The 23,923-nt window shown below is 57.2% G+C and overlaps 1 protein-coding gene across 3 annotated transcripts; it reads left to right on the forward strand.

Annotated features, from left to right (window-relative positions):
• The first annotated feature begins 9,314 nt into the window (after positions 1-9,314).
• TINAGL1 (tubulointerstitial nephritis antigen like 1) lies at positions 9,315-19,314 on the forward strand. 3 transcript variants are annotated; one of them, XM_012765466.2, is made up of 12 exons: positions 9,315-9,405; positions 9,975-10,292; positions 11,264-11,327; positions 15,304-15,396; positions 15,624-15,738; positions 16,824-16,947; positions 17,031-17,181; positions 17,285-17,474; positions 17,582-17,627; positions 17,867-17,990; positions 18,682-18,727; positions 18,811-19,314. In XM_012765466.2, the coding sequence occupies exons 2-12, from the start codon at positions 9,983-9,985 to the stop codon at positions 18,949-18,951; spliced, it is 1,404 nt and encodes a 467-aa protein (XP_012620920.1). In that variant the 5' UTR covers positions 9,315-9,405; positions 9,975-9,982; the 3' UTR covers positions 18,952-19,314. The 3 variants fall into 3 exon arrangements, with proteins under 3 accessions (XP_012620920.1, XP_012620921.1, XP_012620923.1); XM_012765467.2 differs by having other exon boundaries at positions 9,319-9,405; positions 9,978-10,292; XM_012765469.2 differs by lacking the exon at positions 9,975-10,292 and having other exon boundaries at positions 9,382-9,405.
• The last annotated feature ends 4,609 nt before the right edge of the window (positions 19,315-23,923 follow it).

Consider the following 23,923-nt stretch of genomic DNA (forward strand, 5'->3'; position numbering starts at 1 on the left):
CTTTAGGCAGCATGTGGAGAAGCAGGCATGTGTGTTACCGCTGGGGTCGGGGAGCTCCTTCAGCACTAGCCCTATGGGGGACGAGATGACAATAGCTACCAAATTTTTTGAAACGCCTGTGTTAGGCAGAATTCTAAGGTGACCTTCACTGGCCTTCACCCTTCTGTGATCCCGTCCTTGTGTGTACATGCACCCTGTGAATATGATGAGAACACGAACTCAATGATTATGTTCCGGATATGGCAAAAGGGATTGTGCAGATCTAAGTCAGGTCCAAAGTCAGTTGACTCAAGGTAGGAAGATTGCGCTGGGTGGTCTGAACCTCATCAGGTGAGGCTTTGAAAGCAGCAAGCTTTCTCTGGTAGAAGTCAAAGATTCAAAGCATGGGTGGGATCCATTGTGCCATTTCTGGCTTGAAGTTGGAGGCAGCCACGTGGTAAGGACTATGTACGTCTTCTAGGAGCTCAGGGAGGCCCCCCGCTGGCTGCCCATAGGAAACCAGAAACTTGGTTCTGGAACCACAAGGAACCAAGAAGTTCTTCCAACAGTAGCAATGAGCTTGGAAATAAATTTTCCCCCAGAGCCTCCAAATGACAGTTAAGCCTTGCAGACATCTTGGTTTCACCCTGAACAGAGAACCCAGCCAGCTGCTAACTTCTGACCTGCAGACCGTGAGCTAATTGGTGGGTGTTGTTTTAAGCTGCTGAGTTTGTGGTCATCTGCTATGCGGCAGTAGAAAACTAATACAATACCTTCAACTCAGCAATCCGAGTTCGGGAATTTATCCTGTAAATATACTTGCACACACAGGAGACAGAGTATGTACATGAATATTTATTGCAGCACTGTTTATGATACTACCCCCCCAGAAATAAAACCCCCAAAACAAACAAACTCTGCACTAGAAACAACTCACATGTCCGCCAGTACGAAACTGGTTAAATGAATTATTTTAATCTATATAGTAAAATATTATGCAGTGACATACAAGAATCAGGAAGCTCTCTAATTACTGATAAAGATCTCTAAGATGCGTGATTAGTAAAAAAAAAAAGGTACTGCATGGTAGTATAGGTAGCTTCTTACCTTTTTCGTGAAAATCGGCATTAAGAGTGTATAATATTTTTGTACTTGTGTAAAGAAGCCATGAAAGGGTGCATGTGATGCTAATAAAAAGTGGTGACCTACAGGAGGGAGGGGACGAGGAGTCAGAACCGGGCAAACGTGGGACAGAGGTCAGAGTGAGGCTTTTTCCTGTATGCTTTTTATATATGTTTTTGAACCCTGAGAATATACTAATGAATTTTGAAAATCAAATAAAAATGATTGATTTAAAATGAATCAGTGGGGTACTGGCCTCTCAGCTTCTGGCCTGAGCTCACTCCCGTGCCACCACAGGTTGATTCTGGGGTATGTCTTTCATGGAACCCTTGACCTCTGGCACCCCCCCCATCCCCCTGCTGCTCTAGGGCAACTAGAAACAAGGTTCAGATAGCTGTGTCTGAGGGAATCATCTCTCTGAGACTCAGTTTTCCCACCTGTGAAATGGGGATGATAAAATCTCACAGGGTTGTGGGGGGATTAAATGAGATATTCCACAGCCAGTGTCCAGCCCACAGAAGTGCCAGCCCTAAGCAGACACTCACGGCATTTGCGCTGGCTGGACGTGGGAAAGAACATTCCATCCAGGCAGAGGGAGTTTCTCAGGCACACTGTGTGGGGTGGTGATAAATGATAACGACAGCTCCCTCTGCTTCTCTTGTACTGTGGGACTGTGGCCCCCTCTCTCCCCCCCACACCCTCCCCCTCCCCCTCTCCCTCCCCCTCCCTGTGTCTCTGTCCCTTCAGTTGCAAATGAGAGGTTGGACTGAATGAGCTCTCTCTGATTTACACGTTTCAAACTCTCGGCGACCACGGAGGACACCTTCATTTCAGATACGGGTTGGCCAAGCCCAGACTTGGTGGCGACTTGCAGAAGGTCACAGGGCATGTCAAGAGAGGCAGAGCCAGGACTGAGGGCCCTGGGCTCCCAGCCAGGCCCTTGCCCTGCACGCCTCTCTCTGCCCAAGTACGTTTGTGTCCAGGCAGCCACGTGGAGAGACGGCAGACTCTGTGCCCGGGACTCTCCCTACCTTCCCACGTTCTGACTGTTACTAGGAAGGTTTGCTGCCCACCCAGCCTGGTGTCTCTCCCACCAGGAGGCACAGAGTGACACGAACGCATTCCTGGTGTTCCTCCACTCCTGGCCTTGAGGGAGTCGCTTCCTTTCCCAGAGAGGGAGGCCTGGGGCTCCGACCTTCCCGCAGCTGTGGTGGCAGCAGCTGCCGTGTGTGGGCTCTGACTGCACTTCTCGCCCCTGGGTTTCATGAGCTCCTCAGGGTCTCGGACCCCATACCCCCGCTCTTGTTTAATTAGCGTGAAGTTGGCCTCTGATATTTGAGCCTTGACCCGACATAAGGAATTCGAGTGCTGCTTTTAGCAGCAGTTGTGTTTCCCCATATCGGGCGTGGCGGGGGCCCCTGCTGCACGTTGCTGTTCACTGGGGGGAGAGGAGGGGCTGTTGGTGACCATTCGAGCTGAGAGGACAGAGACCCCTCAGATGTGCAGGCGTGCGTGTAACTGATTTCAGACGGACTATTCTAATCCTGTTTTGACTGATTTAATCTGGTTTTAGTACGGGTCGACCCAAGAGGTTTGAGCCGGTTCGCACTAGCTTCAGCTAGTTTTAACTGGTGTGCTCAGCTTGCATGTATTTGTGTCTACTTGACGATCCTGGGTTCATTTGTTTCTGTTTTGATTTGGGTTAGTTTAATAATAGGGGGCACTTTTACTTTGTACTTGTGAAATGTCGGTATTGTTGATTCCAAGTGCTAGTGCATGTATGAGTCCATATAATCCTCACAACTATATTACTGCCCTCATTGTACACATGGAGAAACTGAGGTACAGAGTTTAAGAAACTCGCCCCAGTCTGCATGGTTGCTGGGTGAGGAGCCAGGCTGTGAACCTGCTTTCCTGGGCTCCTGTGTGATGACCCGCCATGAACCTGGCACCTAGCTCGCTACCACGCTGTCTCTGCAGAGTGACTGTACCACTTTGAGATGATGTGACAGCGTCCGGGCCAGTTTGTTCTGCTTTTGCTGGCTTGACCCACACACAGCCTTGATTTGGGGACGTTCCAATTGACACAGGGTCCTGGGGCCTCGTGAATCCTCCCTGCGTCAGTTGTCTGGGGCCGCTGTAACAGACCGCTGCAAACTTGGCTGCTTAACACAACAGGGGTTTATTTTCCTGCAGTTCTGGAGGCCAGAAGTCCGAAACCAAGGTGTCAGCGGGGCTGTTCTCCCAGTCTCTTCCTTGCGTCTTCCGGCTCCTGCTGGCTCCAGGAGCTCCTTGACTTGTGGCCGCGGAACTCCAATCTCTGCATCTGTGGCCACAGCGCCTCCCCCTCTTCTGTCTGTGTCCTCTGGGATACTTTATAAGGACCCTTGTCCCTGGATTTAGGACCCACCCAGGTAATCCAGGATTATCTCTTCATCTCAAGATCTGCAAGGACTCTTTTTCCAAATAAGGTCACGTTCACGGGTTCTGGGGATCAGGACATGGACATGTCTTTTTTGGGGCTTCCACGCAACTCAGTACAACTATTAAGGTCAGCCCACTGTATTTGTCCCCTGAGGATCCAGCTCTTAAAAGTGATTCTTCCTGTTTCATTGGTATTCACCCATCTATTGGGGTCTTATCTGCTTAGGGATCAAAAGGGGAAAGTGTGAAATGTGCTTGCAGCCATGCAAGAGCCTCTTGCACTTTCCGAGACCCCTGTGTTTAGTATTCCTGGCTGAAAAGATCAAGACTTCCTGGAAGTGTCAAGTGAGACTGGAGCTGTTTCTGTAAACAGGCACTCAAGGGCGGTCCGCTTTCTAAGATGTTGCTGGTGATAGTGCCAAGCTCATTACCCCTGGGAGAGCTTTCTTTAGGGAAAGCGAAGCTGAATTGAAGGAGGGCAAATAATTAAGAGATGAGGGGAAGCTGTTGGCCTCGATATCCTAGCACTCCGAGCACAGAGTTTGAAAGAAGCTACGATCTGGAGACAGAGGAGGAGGAGGAGGAACAGTGTCCCCACTCAGAAAACAGACTTCACGAGGGAACAGCAGTCAGGGGCCCTCTGTGCTCAACTGGCTCAAAAACCAGTGATCCAGAAATACGACAGAAAAGGGAAAGTCGTGTTTCTCTTTTCTTTATTTTCCCACTTCCACCCACAACGAACAACCACAGACCCTACCGGGTGTGAGCAGACTTGGTCCGCGGCCGCAGCTGAAGCAGTGTGCCGGGCCCTCAGGCTTGGGATTGAGGTCCTGCTCTGTCCCTGACAGCTGTGTTTCTGAGTCTTGCCTTGCTCATCTGTAAAGTGGAGAGAGCAGGTTAGCTGGGGTAAGGCCCATGCTTGGCACATGCTATGTGTAGTAGATAATACGCTATCAGACTGTCTGGCTGAGATCATTCCGAATTCACGGTCAGCAACTTCCAATGGTCACCCTGCACTGCCATAAATCCTGCAATCCTACTCTGATTCCCCAGGGGGCTTGATAGTGACAACTATTTCACACCCCTTCCTTTCACACCCCAAGCCTCATCCACTCCTCACTTCCCACCTTGCTTTGGCTGCCACTTGCTCACAGGCCTTGGGAAGGTCCCTTATCTTTGCACGGCTGATTCTACAAACTCCTCTCTTCTTTCTCCTGTCTCTCGGACAGCTGTCCCTGCTCCTCTCAGAGGCCAGCTCCAGCCTCCTCTGCGCTGGCTCGGTACCCTCTCCCCATGTCAAAGACCCCCTCTCTCTGCGTCATCAACTTCCACAGGCCGTCCCCATCAGCACAGAAACACAGGCTTGTACTTTACACGGTTGACCTCCCCCCTTCCAGCCAATGCCCTATTTCTCTGCTTCCCTTTGCACTAAAACTTTCTGAACAGTTGCCTTTGGTTTGGTTGTGCTCCTTGAGTCACCGGCTCCCGTTTGCTGATCCATCTGTTCAAATCCAGCCTCCGCCAAGGTTGCCCCAGCTTCCTTGTTGCCAAATCTAGCACATGTTTCTCTGTCCCCATCTTACTCAACCTTTCCGCAGCTGTCCACGAAGGTCACCTCTCCTTCCTTCTTGAACACTCTCTTCCTGCCACTGCCCTCCCCTGGCCCGCCCCCCACTTCCCTGCCCGCTCCTGCACGGTGGGGTTGGCTGCTCCATCCGGCATGGGGGCCTCCCCTCCTCAGTCCTCCTTCCTCCTTCCCAGTCCAAGCTGGAAACTGTGAGAGCACGGGTCACGAGAGCTCTACTGGTCAGAGCAGTCCCCAAGCCACCCAGACTCGAGGGGAGGAGAAGCGTCTCGGCCACTTCTGGGCGGAGAAGCAGAGGATCGCAGCCATCTTTAGCCCACTAGGCTAGAAACCCAGACGCTTTCCTTGATTTCTCCTCTCTCGCCCACCAAGTCTGATCCTCAGCAGTCTTGTCAATCCCCCCTGCAGAATATGTCTCAAACAGCTCTTCTCATGGCCACTGCATCAGCTTCATTCAAGCCTCAGCCTCTCTAGCCCGGTATCAGCATTGCCTATACTGGCCTCTCTGAATCTGCCTCCACGCTATAATTGTCTGTTCTTTCAGTGCAGCCAGCATGGGCTTTTGCTCTTGGACTTCAGATGACTTAAGTCTCATGTTTAAATCTCAGTGATCAGAAGACAGTTCAAGCTCCCACTGACACCTGCACGAGCCGGCCCCTACTCCTCCCAGCCTCATCTTGCTCCTCTGCCCACCTCGCTCACCGCAGTCTGGCGGCTCTGGGCCCTTCTCTGCTTCTCAGACAGACCAGCTAGTGCCAAGCCTCGGGGCTCTTGCTCATGCCGATCAGTTTCTTGGATCCCCTCCCCTGGGCTCTGGGAACGGCTGCCTTCTCCTGCAAGGTCCCGGCTCAAACATCATCTCCTTTTGAGGCTGCCTTGACCTCCACGAACCTCCACGAACCTTCCTCCAGGTTCTTGTGCTGTGTGCATATCTTCACGCACTTCACCCTTGGGAATGGCTTCGTGATCTGTGTTTTGCTTATTTATTTGTCTGTCTTCCCATTAGATTGCAAACTTCACAACTGCAGGACCCATATCTCTTTGTTCCACACTGAACACTCAGCACCAAGCACAGAGCCAGGCAAATGCTCAACAAATGTTTGTTGAATGAATGAGAAAATCAAACAGTAAAGCACGCCTGGGCATGGCACAACACACCTCCACGTGGCCCACAATCTTACCTGCCACGAGCTCCAGCATGCTCCAGCAGTGCCACACTCTATCACACAGAAGGTTCCTCTACGGGGCACCTTCTACGACACAATCCACAGGCTCCCGCAGGCCCAGCATATCACAGCTTGGCCAACAGGCTACTTTATGTCTGGTCTGCACCTCACACTTGGTCCCAAGTATCACTGCCCCAAGCTCGGGACATGTCTAGCTGACTGCAGGGAGCCAGGGGAAGCCCCCTGCACTGGCTAACTGCAGGGAGCCACGGGAAGCCCCCTGCACTGGCTGGAGTGCTGTTCAGGACCCAAGCATCTGAGTCCCCAGGCCGCAGGTAGCGGGTTCTCAGCCAGGGACCTGGGTCGAGCAGTGTGTCTTGGTCTTCCCAGAAGGCCCTGCTCAGCCCCCAGAGAATGGCCCTTTCCGAGCAGCTGGGAGGGTGTGGGGTGGTGAGAGCTCTGGGCCTTTAGGGAGTGGAGGGAAGGCCTGGTCCCTGCTCTGCCGTGTCCTGAGGCTCGTCACTGCCCCTTTCTGGCTTCCCCTCACCCTGTAGAAAGAAGAGAGCAAGAGACGGCCTCTAGGAGCATCTGGACAGATGGGCAACCAAGGCCTGGAGAGGGCAGCGCTGCTGAGGGTCCCAGCGAGGGAGGACAATCACCACAGAGGCCCAGGCCACCACCTGCCTCTCAGGAAGTCCTGCTGGGGTTCCCTTACCTGCTGCTCTGCCCCCGGCCCTTGGACAAGGCCTCGCTCTGGCAGAGAATGAGACAGAGTGAGTCACCAGGAGGGAAAGGGTCACAGAAAAGGAAAGTGAGCGTTCCTGCACCCACCGGCCCTGCCCTTTTCCTCTCCTCCTGCGCCAAGGAGCCCAGTGAGTCACGAGATTCCACTGGGGCGGGCTGGGCGCCAAGCTCAGTGACGCCGGAGGATGCTGTGTCCCTGCCTCCTGTGCACAGACCGACAGACAGACAAGGACAGACAGGGGGCCCAACCCCCAAACAGACACAAGCAGACACCCGTGCAGAGGCACAGGCGCCTCGCCAGACAGGCAGGCAGACGGGGACGGGGACAGCCGCACAGCCACACACAGGCAGGCACGCCTAACACCGGCACACAATGCACTGGCAGAGCGACCCCTGACCGCCGGAGACAACATCCAGTCAGATGCGTACACAGATACACAGCACACAGCAGGCAGGCGGGTAAATGGACAAACAGACACAGACGGAGAAGGACAGGCAGACAGCCAACATGCAGACGCACAGACACAGGCACGTAGCAGCTAGACAGGTAAACAGACAGACAAGCAGACACTGACCGACAGACATGCAAGCAGGAACACCCCCCGCACACAGCTACTCAGATATACACATGCACACACACAACACACACAACACACACAGGTAGCCTCCTTGGGTGATTTGGGCAAGACAGGCCAGATGCCCCAGGCCAGCTCCCAGCCCCGGCTCCCAGCCCCAGCCCCAGCCCCAGCCCCAGCTCCCAGCTCCCGGACCATGAAACTGGTCCGTGAAGGTAGGCTGCCTGGCACGAGCTCTCCTGAAGGCAGCCGGGATCTCTGGCCCTGAGGTTATGACATTTACCAAAACTGAGGGACACACCCAGCAGTAAGAGGAATGGAAGTTAGATATGAAAAGGGACTTCCCAACCCGGGGAGTGTTGAGACCTGTAGCAGGTGACTAAGGGTGACTGGGGGAAAGGGTGGGTTGGTGGTAGGCAGGAAGCTTGTTCTGGCTGTGTGACCTCAGGCAAGTGTGTTCTCGTGAGCCTCAGTTTCTCATCTAGGGTTTGTCCTCCCAGGTCCCTGCAGGAAGCAGATGGGCAGCTCCAAGTGTGTTAGTGCCAATGCTGGGGCCCTAGGATGTTACCCCCCAGCCCTACCACCAGGGCAGGACCCCCTTGGTGACTCACTGCCCAGTGCCCCACGGCAGGGGTAACCCAGCCACAGGTGTCTGTTGTCCTGGTCTCTCTCCCTCCCCCAGGGCCTGGGCTGGATGGCCCCAGGTTGTGGGAGGAGTGCGGGGAGGTCAGTGAGAGGGGAAAGGGAGTCCCTGAAGCCTCCACACTGGGCAGTACCTTAGGCTTAGGGCCGAGGACAAGGGGACTGTCCAGGTGTAGGCTCTTTCATCCTCCCTGCTGGTAGAGTCCTCTGGCCTGGGCCCAGCCTTTGGAAGCGAGGGGATTGCGCAATGGGGAGGTAAAAGGTGATGGCAGGCCTGGCGAGACAGAAACCCCATTGTCTGGGGCCCAGGCCAGCCTGGGCAAAGGAAGGTTTATGCCCAGGGCAGGAAGGAGGGGCTCTGCAGGGGCGCCAGCTGGCAGGCTCTTGCCTACGGACCCATGGAGGGGAACAGGTGCCAAGCAGGATGCCCTTGGGTTCGACGGAGGGGGCAGTGCTCGGCGAGGCACCCAGGCAGACTGGGGAGGGCAGACTCCACCAGGGGTGGCGGGGTGCAGAGGCCGCCCCCACACTGCACCCAGCCGCATCCTGGGATGAGCTGCCTGGGACACGTGCAGGGTCCTGAACCACCCTCCTCCAGATTCCAATCATTCCTGGGAGCTGAGGCCGCTGCGGGTGGGGGGCCCAAGCCTGGGGGGCACTGTGAAGAGGGGTGTGCATGGCTGTTTTTATTCCTGGGGGTCAGAGGGGAGCTTAGAGAATTTTGCACCCCCCACCCCATCATTTCCTAAACTCCTGCCCAGAACTCCGAGCTTGGTGACCCCTTATCTCCCCTTCCCTACCAGAGCCTCTCAGCCCGTGGTGAAGCCAACTGGGAAGTCCTTCCCGGTGTCAGACCACAATCCTTTCTGTTTGGGTTCCCTCTAAGGGACCGGCTTCCACCACGGGTGACCCGGCCAGGACATCACGTGCTCCCGCCCGCACCCCGCAGTCGTGTCCTGAGTTAAGGGCGGCCTCTCCAGGTGCGACCAGCTGGCCCCGCCCTCCCGCCCGGGGCCCAGCCGCGAGGGCGGCGCGGCGGGCGGGGCCGTACAAAAAGCGTCCCGCCCCGCGCTCCTCGCTTGACTTTGAGTGTCCGGCCGGCCGCGCAGCCGGCAGGGGCAGGCGGGAGGCGCGTGGGGCAGCCCGGGCCCGGCCACACCCTCACCAGGTAGGGACGCTCCCCTGCTCAGAGGCCAGAGGTGTAGACGGAGAAGGAGCAGAGAGGAGGACAGGCAGGCAGAGGGATCTAGACAGATGGCAGAGAGGGGCAGCGGAGGGGTCAGGGGGCCACGGAGGAACAGAAGAGAGGACAGGAGCAACTGGGAGACACCAGCGCGCCGTCAGGGACCCAGGTCGGGAATGGAGGCTGGGGAGGGCAGAGGGACCCAGGACAGGACAGAAGACCTTGGGTCTGAAGGATGGGTGCTGGCTGGGTGGCGGGGGTGGGGGGACACCAAGAATGCCACAGCCCCCACTTCGTTGTCCGTGAAGGTCCCTAGGCAGGTCAGGGAGGAGCTCCATTTCTGCTCGGTCGCCTTCCCCCTATGAGCCAGGGCACACAGACTGCGGCTCCTCTGCCGCGTCCTGCCTGGGACGGACTCAGGAATCGAGGTCTCCCACCCTGCTGTACCCTCTTAGACTCACAGCTCCAGGAAGCTGGGAGACCTGTCTCCCGGGCCGCGGGAGTCCCTGCTGGCCACGCCCGCTGACCCCCAACCTCTGCCCTCCTGGGCCCAGCAGGCACCATGTGGAGATGTCCACCGGGGCTGCTGCTGTTGCTGCTGCTGGCTGGCCAGGTGGCCCCGGGTACCCGGCAGGGTCGCGGGCGCCGGGAGCTAGCGCCGGGGCTGCACCTGCGGGGCATCCGGGACGCGGGTGGCCGGTACTGCCAGGAGCAGGACCTGTGCTGCCGTGGCCGCGCTGACGACTGCGCCCTGCCCTACCTGGGCGCCACCTGTTACTGTGACCTCTTCTGCAACCGCACCGTCTCCGACTGCTGCCCTGACTTCTGGGACTTCTGCCTTGGCGTGCCACCCCCCTTTCCCCCCATCCAAGGTGGGCACCAAGATGGCCAGGAGGGCGGGCCGCTTTGTCAACCCCAGGCTCAGCAAGGCTAGGAAGCAAGGCTGACGCATTGACATTTCAGGGTGGCTTGGCAGAGTCTGGGAAAGAGAACCTGCCTCACTCCCTGCTCCTCTGCGAAGTCCCTGCTGTGGTCTAACTTGAATCTCTCCAACGAGACTGAGACCCAAGGAGAGAAGTCCTTTGGTTGGGACTCTAAGTTGGCGCAGGGAAGGCAGCCTCCGCCCTTTCTCCCAGTCCGGTGGCCCCACCTGCTGACTCACCCGCGGCTGATAAGGCACACGGGGCTTGGTCAGGGGCATCTCAGCCGTTCCCTGCCTTTGCTCAGGATTCTGTGCCCCTGAGACGCTGCTCAGACCGTGGATAAGTCCGTTCCTGCTTTCAGCCCTCACCACCATCCTTTTCCACGCACTTACCCCTGTCCAATAGGAGAGTCATTTGAATTCCTTCCTACAGTTCTCTGGGGCCTTGGGCCAGGAGACCGCACACCTGAGTTGTCATCCCAGAATGCTGTGTTATCTTAGGGGAGTTGCTTACTTTATCTGTGCCTTGGTTTTCCCATATTCCTCCCACTCCCCCCCCCCTCCAAGCCCTAACTCATTTAAATGGCAAAGGATCCCAGGAATGTTGTGGCTGGTATCCAAGTGAAGCAAGAGGAATCCAAATTAGAGTCATTGAAGAACTTCCCAAGTAGCAATTGGTGTGTGACCCTATAAGAGATGTCTTAAGTTATAATTTGGCTCTAGTTTCAGTGAGGGCAGGAACAGTTGGGAGGGGCTGTGTGTGTGTGTATGTGTGTGTGTGTGAGAGAGAGAAAGAGAGAGAGAGACTGAGATGACCTGGGGAGGGTTCAGGGCACCTGACTCTGAGGACCCAGCCATCCCAACCTCTGTCCTGGCCATCTGTGGCCCTGGTTCCACTTCTCTTCTCTTCCCTCCCACCAGGATGTATGCACGGAGGTCGACTCTATCCAGTCCTGGGAACCTACTGGAACAACTGTAACCGTTGGTGAGTGTTTGGGGCCTGGAGGGGGCTTGCCTTGTGGGCCTTGTGGCTAACAGACTTGGTTCCAACCCTGTCCCTTCTACTCATTTGCTGGAGAGAAATCCTTTCCCTTCTCTGAGCCTCAGTTTCCTCATGGGAATAACGTGGGAATTTTAACACTGACCGTGTGAATTTACATAACAACATTCCCAGGAGTGGTCAGCCATGGACGCCTGGCCCAGGTGCCACCCTGGAACTGGGAGTCGTCCCCGCCCCTCTTGGCTTGGGCTGGGCTGCCCCTCCCAAGTGTTCCTGCTGTCACGGGAGAGTCAGGGAGAGAAGGGGGCGCCAGGAAGGAAACCTCTGACTGCAGCATCCACTGCCCTGGGCCAGCGAGGGTCAGGGATGGCTGAGCTGGCGGCCAGCCAGCCCCTCGCAGGGCCTTCCCTGGAATGTGGCCCTGGCTCCCGTTCCCTCCCCTCCCCACTCACTATTCCCGCCAGGAGGAGGAAGGGGTCATGGGTGCCCCCACTGAATCTGGGATGGGAAGGGGAGGAAGGCTGCAATGGCTGAATGGGAATAATGGGGACCCTGCGAAGGAGACACTTGGAGGAGGCGGCCCTACACCCCCCCACCCCTGTTCCCTCTTTGCCTGGGACTGAGAGGCCCCAGGGAGAAGGAAACTTTTAGGAATGCATTGCACATAAGCTGTTTCCATTGCCTCACTGGGGTGAGGGGTGCCTGGGTCACAGTGAGGGGAGGACACTGCGTGTCAGCTGTCAGCGTGCGTCTGGGTGAGAGGGGTGAGGGGATGTGCGTGCAGCGTGGGCACATGCAGGCTGTGTGTGTTCAGAAGGATGGAGCGTGCCTGCCAGATGCCACTAGCGCCTCTGGCTGCCGAGGGGTTAACACTCTTTCCCACTCCAGGCCCCCTCTGGAATGCTGGGACCTGCTGCCACCAGCCCTGTCTAGACCTGTGTGGGCAGCCCTGGGGCAAAGGAGGAGGCAGGAGAGGGCTGACCAGCCCACTGTCCCATCTCAGGACAGCTCTGGGTGGCTCTGTCCCCTCTTGTTGCCTGAGTGGGGGTGGGGGCATGTCTGTGTGCCTCCCAGGGTGTGGGAGCCCTCGGGGACACGTGGAGAGAGCCCAGTGTGCGGAGGGGAAAGGAAGGACTGCAGGGCCTCCCCTCCCCCACCTGCTCCACTCCTGGGGCGGCAGAGCCCAGCCATACTGGGTCCTGGTTCCCCTTGGGGCTCCTTAAAAGGCAACATTGGAGGCGGGAGCCTTGGGCTTGGAAGGAGGCAGTTTAGCATCTTGTAATAGCAGTTATGAGCTTGTAAAAGCATCATAGAATTCCCAGAATTCAACCCTTAGGCGGACGCCTATTTATGAAAGACCCACTTGCTGGGCCGGGAGGAGCAGCCAGAATGCGGCAACCCGTCCTGGTGCCCCTGGAGCGTCTAGGCTAATGTCAAAGGACATAGGAAAACAATAAAGAAACAGATCATTACGTGCTGTTTTAGGTGTTACAGGGGAAAGAGAGGACAACAGAGTGGGGTGGGGGAGGCCACTCTGAGGAAGGGACATTTATGCTGGTACGGGGTGATGTCCGGAAGAGAGGCCCAGAGGCCCAGGCCTAGGCAGAGGGAGGCGGGCCCAGCTCACTGCAGCCGCAGCTGGGGAGCGGGGACTCATAAGCCGTGCTGAGGATTTCCTATTTTGTTCTAAGTGCCATGGGAGCCACGGAGGGAGCACGCCATCTGATTTGCATTGTCCAAAGATCTCTCTGGCTGTGGAGTCGGTAGGCAGTGGATTTTTGGTCATTGTGGGAGACTCGATTAGGAAGCCACTGCCGTGGTCTGGGTGCGAGGTGACAAGGGGTGGCCCCAAGGCAGCAGTGGAGGGGTGGGTGAGGGCATGTGGATTCCTGATGTGCCATCCCGGGCCCTACTGATGGGGGTCATGGGGGGGCACTGCAGACCATGTGGTACTCTGATTTGAACTGCGTGCCATTTTCTGAGTTGAGGATGTCAGGGGAGGAGCAGGCAGGGGATTAGGCTATTGTGAGTTTGAGGTGCCTCTTACACACCCAGCAATGTCGGGGGGCACTTGGATATCAGTCTGAAGCTCAAGGGAAGGGGCTCTGGGCTTCCTGTAATGAGAACGATAACAGTAGATATCAATTCTGAGCGCTCATGAGATGGGCCAGGCCCTGTGCTAAATGCTTTACAAAGCTGTTGTTGAATCCCTGGAAAGTGGATTATTATTATCCTCTTTTTTTTTTTTTTTTTTTTTTTTTTTTTTTAAAGTGATCAAACTCACCAGATTTTTTTTTTTTTTTTGAGACTGAGTCTCAATCTGTTGCCCAGGGCTTGAGTGCAGTGTCGTCATCATACCTCACTGCAACCTCCAACTCCTGAGCTCAAGAGATCCTCCTGCCTCAGCCTCTCAAGTAGCTGGTGTGCGCCACCACACCTGGCTAACTTTTCCATTTTTTGTAGAGACAGGGTCTCGCTCTTGCTCAGGCTGGTCTAGAACTCTGGACCTCAAGTGATCCTCCTGCCTTGGCCTCCCAGAGTGCTGGGATTACAGGTGTGAGCCACCATGCCCAGCCCTGTTATTATCCCATTTTATAGACAAGGAGATTGAGGGAGAGAGCTTAAATAATTTCTCCAGGATCACATGACTAGTGGACGAGGACTGGAACCCAGAATTTGCATTCCAGAACCCATGCTTAGTCATGTCACTGTACTGCCCCAGTCATGCTTTCATCCCACAACTGTTTATCGGGTGCCTACTCTGGGCTAGGTTTGGCTTTCCCAGGCACTGAGGATAGCAGACAATACCTGCCCTCAAGGAACTTAGAGTCTATGAGGAAACAGGTATAAGCAACATAAACAACTAAATATATAGCATGTCAGATAGTGATCACATGCTAAGGGGAACAATAAAACAGGGAAGTGGGATAGGATGTATAAAGGATTTTGCATTTTAAGATGGGGTGGCCAGAGGAGGCCTCCCTGAGAAGGTGACATTTGAATACAGACTTGTAAGAGATGGGGGTGAGCCGAGGGGATATGGGAGGAAGAGCAGCTCAAAGGCCCTGGGGCAGGAGGATGCTGGCGGAGCATCAGGGGCTGGCCCAGCTGGACCTTAGAAAACGGGATTAGGAGGAGGAAGGGGTCAGAGAGAGGACGGGAGGACAGCCAGGCAGGGCCTTGTCACTGTAAGAACTTTGGCTCTTACTCTGTGATGTGAAGCCAGTGGAGAGTTTTGGGCAGAGGAATGGCATGATATGACTTAGGTTTAGCAGGGTCACCGTGGCAGCTGCGTTAAAAATATACTGGGGGGAGGGAGGGACTGGCTCGGGGCAGATTCTAGGAGAACAGTGAGGAGGCCACAGCAGAGACCCAGGCGAGAGGGGAGGCGATCAGACCGTACTGTGGGGGCTGTAGGAGAGAATGAGAGGTTTGGCCCCTGGATGTGTTTTTAAGGCAAATCCCACCGGATTTGCCAATGAATTGGATCAGCATGTGAGAGAAAGTCAAGGGTGAATCCCAGGTTTTTGGCCTGAGCTCCATGAAGGATGGAGTTGCCATTTTCTGAGAACTCTGGTGGGGCAGTCATGGGAGATCAGGAATTTGGTTTGAGGTGTGTTAAGGTTGACCTGCATTCAGACACCCCGGTGGTAGCAGCGAGATGCTGGACTCCGGGGTTCAGGCAGAGATGTGGTCGGTAGATATAAACTTGGGAATTGTGAACTTGAAGTTGACATTTAACTTTTTGCACTCGCTTGCTTTTTTCTCATTATCCACTCGACATTGTCCACACTCGACATCTGAGTGCAAAGGCTTAAAGCCACCAGGCTGGACGGGATCACCATGGGGTTCTCCCATAGTCGCTGGTCAGAATCCCAGGCCCACGTGGACCTCTGGGGCCACATCCCTTCAGAGGGCCCCGGGCCCCCACCCACCCTTCCTTTCCCTCCTCTCTCACCAGCACCTGCCACGAGAAAGGGCAGTGGGAGTGTGACCAGGAGCCATGCCTGGTGGACCAGGACATGATCAACGCCATCAACCAGGGCAACTACGGGTGAGAAGCCCTAGAAATGCTTCCAGCACACGCGCACACGCATGCGAGCGCACACACACACGCACACATTCACCCTGCCCAAGCTGCATGTCCAGCCAGGCAGGTCTGTGCTCAGGTGTTATCTCTGTGTGCACCCAGCCACCATGCGTTTCTCCCACCCCCAAAACACGCCCCCGGGACCGCAGACTGGGCAGGTTTGTGACTTCCTTTCATCCCCTCTCCTTCAGGTGGCGGGCCGGGAACCACAGCGCCTTCTGGGGGATGACCCTGGATGAGGGCATTCGCTACCGCCTGGGCACCATCCGCCCGTCTTCCTCTGTCATGAACATGAATGAGATCTATGTAAGTCCATCCTTGCCTACCGTCCTGCCATCTCCCCATGACTTAAGACCTCAGGGACCCTATGCCCAGCTCCTCCCAGGGCCTGGACCTATCCTCTACCAATAGGCTGTGTGTCCCTGGGCAAGTTTCTTCCCTTCTCTGGGCCTTTTGTTTTCCACCTATAACAAGACATGCTGCACTGATGCTCAGAAGAACTGATGCTCAGATTCTGAGTTTTGAGGTCGTACCATCAGCCCCTCCTAGCCTCCCCAGCCTGGGAAAAATGCTGTTGGTCCTAGTACAGCTGGGTTAGGGCCCAAGGGGCCAGGAGGTCACCTTGGTATTTTGGGAAGGGAAGGACAGACACTCCTCCAACTCTGGCCAGAGGGCAGCAATTCTCGGGAATGAAAGCCCGAGGGAGGAGAGGGCTTCTCCCTTCCCCAGTGGGACCCTCTGGGGGACAAATGGGAACCAGACCCAAACAAAGTGTGGGGAGGGGGAGCTTCAGCAAGCTGGGCTGGGGCTCGCACTGCTGGCCGTGTCCCTCAGTGGCAGGCAGGGGGAGGCAGGGGCTGGTAGGACGGGCCCTCCCTGCAGGGAGACTTCAGCCTGGGGCTGGGGTGACCAGACCCTGCCCTGTCCTTACTCCCCTGGGCCTCTGGCTATTTTCTGCCTCCTGCTGCTTGCCTTGGCAGCTGGCCTGGTCACGAGACCCGCTGCTTATTCCCGCCCCTCCCTTTGGGGCCTGAAGCTCAAGGCCCCATGGAAAGAAGGGTGTGGCCGACCAGAAGGTGCAGAGGGAAGGGGCTGGGGTTGAGAATGGAAAGAGGAGTGACCCTGGCCTGGCCACTTCCCTGGTCCTGGCCTGGCTGCCTCATCTGTAAAGCAGGACCCGTCACCCCGCCTGATACTCGGGAGGCCCTACATGGTGCCTGGGTCTTCCACTCCAGTGGAAGTTGGAGGTGACTAGAATCCCACAGCAGCAGGAGGGCTCAAGACCAAACTGCACAAGGCCCTGGACTCTCGGTGGCCCTCCAATGCCAGTGGGTCCCTGAGGGGCAGACCAGGGCAGGCAGAAGGCAGACAGGACCACCTTTGTCTTGCAGACAGTGCTGGGCCCCGGGGAGGTGCTTCCCACGGCCTTCGAGGCCTCTCGGAAGTGGCCCAACCTGATCCACGAGCCTCTTGACCAGGGCAACTGTGCAGGCTCCTGGGCCTTCTCCACGGCAGGTATGTCCAAGGCCGGGGGCTGGCATGGTGGAAGGAGGGCCAAGGCCTGAGGCCCCTGATGGCCCCTCTGCCTCCCCCATCAGCTGTGGCATCCGATCGGGTATCAATCCATTCGCTGGGACACATGACACCTGTCCTGTCGCCCCAGAACCTGCTGTCTTGTGACACTCACCACCAGCAGGGCTGCCGCGGTGGGCGTCTCGATGGTGCCTGGTGGTTCCTGCGTCGTCGAGGGTATGCGGCAGGGGTGTGGGCAGGGAGGAGGGCAGGATAGCCCGTGAGCAGGCTCCGGCCGTGCTGCACGGAGTCACTCTGCCCCCTCGTGCTGCCTCTCCAGGGTGGTGTCTGATCACTGCTACCCGTTCTCGGGCCGTGAGCGAGACCAGGCTGGCCCTGCGCCCCCATGTATGATGCACAGCCGGGCCATGGGTCGGGGCAAGCGCCAGGCCACTGCCCGCTGCCCCAATGGCCATGTCCATTCCAATGACATCTACCAGGTCACTCCCGCCTACCGACTCGGCTCCAGCGTAAGTCGGCCCTTTGGCGAGGGGGCAGAGGCAGGAGGGTTGGGAGGTTAGCAAGAGGCTGGAGCCTCACCCCAAGAAATGCTCTCCCTCCACCCTCCGCCCTGCAGGAGAAGGAGATCATGAAGGAGCTGATGGAGAATGGCCCCGTCCAAGGTCAGTGCCCCTCTGCTTGCAGCCTGATTCTAGGCAAGCTGGTGCCTGTTCGAGACTGGGCACAGTGCCACGAGTAGTCTGGGCAGCATTGAGCAGCAAGTCCAGTGGGGTGGGAGTAGGGGAACCATGTCCCCCCTGCAGGCAGCGCCTGGGGGCACTTAGAGTCTGGGTGCACCTCTACAGACTCAGGCATGAGCGCTAACGGGCCGAGCGGGCCCTCCTTTGATATCTGCCCACAGCCCTCATGGAGGTGCACGAGGACTTCTTCCTGTACCAGGGCGGCATCTACAGCCACACTCCAGTGAGCCGAGGGAGGCCGGAGCAATACCGCCGGCATGGGACGCACTCGGTCAAGATCACAGGGTGAGGGGCTTGTGGGCACAGGGACAGCAGGGCCTGCCTTGAATCCTGACAGTCTCTCTGGAAAGCCAGGATTGCTCTCCCCATTTCCAAAAGGAGGGAGCTGAGACTCAGAAAGAGGGGGAACCATCTGGGGTCACACCGAGGGTTGGGAGCCTTTGAAGGTTTTCAAGGAACGGTTCCTTCCTGACACACGGGGATGCAGTCACCCCCCCAGGCCTCCATTTCCCCATCTGACATAACAGGAGATGTCAGTCACTGATTCCAATGAAATCAATGAAATGTGCTATGCAGGAGGAGTTCGGGGCCTCTGAGGTACCCACATTCTCTGAGTCTCTTCCTTCTGGTCCTTGGCACACACTCCTCCCTGGCTTCCCGAGTGAGGTGGGGCCGGCGGATGTGGGGTCCCACAGAGCTGGTGCCTAGGCTGTGGGTCCCTGGAGGACCCAGGCCCAAGTTCCCTCCTCTCCTGCCACCCCCTCCCCGTGTCCTCTTGGTGCCTGCCCCCCATGCTGGCTTGGGAACACTGACTCGCAGGTGTGGAGAGCGAGGGAGGTACAGAGAGGGACAGAGACCTGCTCAAGTCCTAAAGATGCACCCAGCTTTCCCAAGGGCCTGGGATGGGGAAGGCCCCAGGTGGAGCCCCTGAGAGCAGGTGGACTCAGCGCCTCCCTCTCGCCCGCTCTGCCCACAGGTGGGGCGAGGAGACGCTGCCCGATGGAAGGACGCTCAAATACTGGGTGAGGCTGCTGTCCCCTTCCCCCACCCCCTCTTCCTCTTGCCCCACTCGCATTCCCCTGCTCACCCCCCCCCTTGTGCGCAGACGGCCGCCAACTCGTGGGGCCCAGCCTGGGGTGAGAGGGGCCACTTCCGCATCGTGCGCGGCGCCAACGAGTGCGACATCGAGAGCTTTGTGCTGGGCGTCTGGGGCCGTGTGGGCATGGAGGACATGGGCCATCACTGAGGCCGAGGGCGGCTGGCGGAAGAGCCCCCTGTGTGGCTGTGCCCCCAGCCCCGCCTGGCGGAGCCCAGGGCACAGGCGGGCGCCAGGGCTCTAATCCCAGCGTGGGTTCCGCTGACACAGCGCCCAGCCTGGGAGCCGCGGGCAGGCGAGGCTGGTGGAGCCCCCAGACCTCCCGGCGGGGACGGGCCAGGGCCTGGCCTGGGAGGAGCAGAGCCTGCAGATCCCAGGACCCTGGCACCCGCACCTGAGATCACTGAAGCCAGGAAACCCCCAGGTCTCCATCCCCACACTCCTGTATTCTTATTCTTCAAAGATATTTATTTTTATTTTCACTGTTTTAAAATAAAACCAAAGTATTGATAACTGCTGTGCCTTGGAACCTCTGGGAATAGAAAGCTGGGCCAAAGCAAGGTGGCAGGTGGTCAGACAGCAGAAAGGACTGCCTGAGCCGCTGATGGCTGGCAGGGGTGGGCAGACTAGAAATCCTAGCCTCTAGTCACCCCTAATTGTCAGCGCCCTGGGCACTGACCCACTTGGAGGAGGAGCATGGATGGCATGGCCTTTGGCCCCAGAAACGTGGGACCGTGGGAATCACCTTTCAGACGCTGAGTCAGCGCTGCCTGCAGGGGGAGCCCTGCCCACCAACCAGCTGCCCTGGCGCCAGGGCCTAGCGGGCAAGGGGGGCCCAGCCCACAGAAGCTGCAGCCTCTGTCTCTGCAGATCAGCCTCTCCAAGCCACCCAGGCAGGGGGGCCCTCTCCTTCCCCTGGGCCAAGCTGAGCATGCCTCCTGAGCCCACTTCCCGCCCCACCTCCCCTGGCTCCCAGTATCAGCAAAATAAGCCCAAGCCTCGGCCTGGATTTCAAGACCACCAGGACCTGCCCTGCCAGTCCCTCCCCAGCCTCTTCAGCCTGTGCTCAGGCAACTCTGCAGTGTGCACTGCCCTTCAGGCGCCCAGCACACACGCAGGCCACCAGGCATTTGCACATGCTGGTCCCCACTCCAGATGCCCTTCCATGCCACCCCCACCCCGTCCCACTCCTAATTCAAAGACAGCTCCAGGGCTCCTTCATCCAGACAGTACCTGTGGAGGAGGCTGACGTGCCAGGTGCTGTGCAAGGGACTCTCGATCCCCCAAAGCACCCTGGCCCCACCCAGCATGGGTTAGATGCCCTCCCTCACCTGCATCTGCCCTGCCACCTACTATTTCCTGTGGCTGGTGTCTACCTACCTCCCCCATTATGCTGGAAGTTCCTCCAGGGCAGGGACTGGGCCTGGTTCGGTACTGGTTCCTGGCACCCGTACTGCTACCCTGGTACAGGTGGCATTAGAGTTTATGGAATGACTATGACCCAACCTTTCACCTCCACTTCCCTCACAAGGCTCTGCCCCACCCCATCCTGGTGCTCCTTCTTTTCCAGGAGCCCCGGGGCGGGTCGTTTGCCGGGGTAGGGCGTTGGGAGCAGGAATCCTCCCCGCCACCTCAGCACACAGGGAAGGCGGGGGTGGCCGGAGTTGCGGAAGGGGCGGCGGGGATGGCCTCCTCCCGGGGCTCGGGCAGCCCCTTGGGGCAGCCTCGTACCCCATGTCCCTGTCGCGGGCATCACCTGAAAGGAATGCGGGGCGCCGGATAGCTGCCGCCTTTGTCTCGCTTCCTGTTTGCGGCCCTGGGACAAGGCCACGCGGGGAGCCCCGAGGGGGGCGGCTTCCGCCCCAGACGCGCCCCGCTGCAAAAACCTCGTTCTGGAGCCGCTCTGGCGAGGTTGGAATTTTCTACAAGGACCTTTGGAGGAAACTCTGGGGGAGGCGGGGCAGGGAGGGGAACAGGGCGCGCCCTGCGGAAGGCCGGGCCCTGCGGACCGAGAGGTGGCCCTGGCCCTTCCTCAGCCTCGCTCCAGGCCCGAGAGCCCCAGGCCTAGCCTGGCAGGGGAGAGGGTGCCGATGGCGGCTGGGGAGGCCCCGGAGGGTGTCTCAGCGCCTTGTCAGCCACCCCTGCTTCTCCGACGTCGGTGATGGATGTGCTCCTGTCACGAGTGAGGCCCAACCTCCCATGCCCTTGAGTCCACTCAGCTGAAAGAAATCCTGGCACCCAGCCCCGGGCTGCGTGTCCTGGGGCTAGTCCTTTCCTTTCCCTGGGCCGAGGCCAGGGGTCGTTCGTCAGACCTGGGTTTCGAGCCCTGCTCTGTTTGGCTCTGAGCGATACTGGACGATTCTCCATCTGTAGTGCGGGATAATGGTACTCACCTGCCTCCTGGGGCTGGTGGGAGAATTAAATGAGACAAAACGTGCTGAGCTTTTACCTCAGTGCTTGGAACTTATTAAGGGTTTAATAAATGGCAACAGCTATGGTTATTTTAAGGACTTGGACTTGATACTGCAAAGGCTGTTCATAATGAGCAAAGCATTTACTGAGGGCTTAGCCACAAGTTTCAGCCAGCACGTTGTTCTGAAGGATACATCACCTCATTTTAAGCTTCAAACAAACAGACAAACAACAAAAACTACTTCCAGAAGCACAGAGTAGCAAGGAAGTTGCTGAAGGTCAGTTACTGAGATAGGATTCAAGCCCAGGTGTCTAAATCCCTGTCACACTCGTCAGCTCTGAGCTAATTGACAGGAGTGGTTAGGATGGATGGTGATAGTTCAAGGACCCTCCCCAAGCCCTCGCCCTGTCCTGTCTGGCAAACTCTTACTCGTTCCTCAAAACCCAGCTCGATGGCCAGGCATGGTGGCTCACGCCTGTAATCCTAGCACCCTGGGAGGCCAAGGCGGGAGGATCGCTCAAGGTCACAAGTTGGAAACCAACCTGAGCAAGAGCAAGACCCTGTCTCTACTATAAATAGAAAGAAATTAATTGACCAACTAATATATATAGAAAAAATTAGCCGGACATGGTGGCGCATTCCTGTAGTCCCAGCTACTCAGGAGGCTGAGGCAGAAGGATCGCTTGAGCTCAGGAGTTTGAGGTTGCTGTGAGCTAGGCTGACGCCACGGCACTCACTCTAGCCTGGGCAACACAGTGAGACTCTGTCTCAAAAAACAAACAAACAAACAAAAAAACTCAGCTTAAGTCTTCCTTCTCTGGAAAGCCTTTCCCGACACCCATCTTCTGGATCTCTGGCGACTGCCACATACATCCCTGACACAGAGGAAGTGCCTGTTGACTTCTCCTCTCACAAAGGGTTGGGGCAGTCGTTTTTCTTTTTCTTAGCTCCATCCTTTCCCAGGCACCAAATGTTCCACTTGGGCATTCGTTCTGGTCTCCTGTGGGGCTCTGCAGGGTCCCAAGGCACCTGACTCTAATCTCGCGGGGGCTGCTAAGTTTCATCGCTTCACAACTGCTGATGCCTCACATCTTCCTGGTCTCTTGCCAGCCCCCCAACCCTGCCTGGTGCCCATTAAGGGAAAGGAATTCATGCCTACTGAGCCTGCAGTGGGCCAGGCCTCGGGCTCCACACACGTTAGCTCATTTGTTCCCACCCACACCCCTGGGAGGAAGCGTGTCTCTAGAAACCCAGTGTCAACCATCTAGGCAACGCTGAGAACCCAAGGCAGGGGTGGACCTCCCAATTGTGAGGAGGGCTAGTGGGCCCAGGCACAGCTGGAACCCAAACTGCCAGGACACACACTCTTGTTTCTCTGTCTCTGTCTCACTCTCTCTCGTTTTCCTGCCTTTCTAGACTAACTCTGTGTCAGGAAGGACATGTGGCCAATGATGCCTGAGCCTCCCGCCCATAGCCATTTTCTCAATTCCCATAGCCATTTTCTCAGTTCTGATTCAAAACAGGGAAGTTTTCTGATTGGTCTGGCTCCTGTCAGCTGTCTTCCTGGGGGCAATCACCTGTGGCCAAGGGGTAGGGTCATAGAAGCCACGGCAACCCTTGCTGAACCGGCATTTGGGGGAGAAGGAGAGCTCCAAAGACGGAGAGAGTTGCTGTTCCCGGGGAAAGAAGGAATGCTGAACAGATGACAGAAATGGGTCCACAACAGCTAGGGGCTACTCTCACCTTCAAGACCGGAGGCTCAGGGAGGGGGCGTGACTTGTCAGGTCACACAGCTGATAAGTGCTGGTGCTAGATGCAGCCCCCACTTCATGAAAATCCTGTGGCTCTGACACCAGCACCGAGGCAGCCTCTTCCCGAAGGAAAGCAAGGCTGGGTCTGAGCAGGCCTTGGTGGGGGGTGGGGGGTTGGGGGAGGCACCCTGTTTCCTGCCCCCAGGACTGCAGCAGGGCTCTTGCCATGGGATGGGATGGGATGGCTAACAGAATATGCTGGTTTATAGATCAGAGAGGTGGGTGCCAGGTGCGCCATCATGAAGATAATGCACTATGAGTAAGGGCTCTCATTACCCGCTTTTTATGGAGAGGAAACTGAGGCTGGGGCTGGGGAAGGCGAAGTGACTTGCCCACTGCTAGGAAGTGGTGGGGAATCTCATTTGTCATCCAAAACCTGAGCTTTCGCCAAGCTGTGTCCAGGCACCCACATGGTCGCTCTCCAGCTGGTACCCAAGCAGGCTCTTTGGTCTCCAACCCTGTGCACAGATGGCCAGGCCTGAAGTTTGAGGCTCATGGAAACTGGTGATCAAGGTGCACCTGGCAGGAGGGGGAGGGGGTCATATAAAACTCAGGTGGGCTTGGGCTGGGGCTGCAGGGGAGTGTCAGGGTCTGCAGAGTGGGAGCCGAATCACTGCTCATCCTGTCAAATCAAGTTCAAAAGCCTCCTCCTCTGGGAAGCCCTTTTGGCTTGCCCAGACAGTCCTCGTCCACCCTCTAGGCCCTGCTCTCAGCCCACTTCCTCCATCCCAGGGCTGGGACTCACCCCCTCTGCTCTCAGTATTGCCCAGGGGCTGTCTGCTGGGAGGACGGGCAAGTGAGTGAACCGGATGTCCCCGTGCAGGGCCCAGAGGCAGCGTCCGCCTCGGAGGTGGTGCCCCCTGGTGGCTGGATCCACACCGCACCCCGCCGCAGGGAG

Source organism: Microcebus murinus, chromosome 2 (assembly GCF_040939455.1).
Source record: "Microcebus murinus isolate Inina chromosome 2, M.murinus_Inina_mat1.0, whole genome shotgun sequence".
NCBI classification, from domain to species: Eukaryota; Metazoa; Chordata; class Mammalia; order Primates; family Cheirogaleidae; genus Microcebus; species Microcebus murinus.

What these genes read in the sequence shown, in the direction of transcription:
- TINAGL1 (XM_012765466.2), top strand. Translation starts at nt 9,983, where the DNA reads ATGTGGAGATGTCCACCGGGGCTGCTGCTGTTGCTGCTGCTGGCTGGC. An exon ending in TGGAACAACTGTAACCGTTG is followed by an intron (nt 11,328 to 15,303) that starts GTGAGTGTTTGG and finishes CTCTCTCACCAG; the next exon opens with CACCTGCCACGAGAAAGGGC. An exon ending in GGAGAATGGCCCCGTCCAAG is followed by an intron (nt 17,628 to 17,866) that starts GTCAGTGCCCCT and finishes ATCTGCCCACAG; the next exon opens with CCCTCATGGAGGTGCACGAG.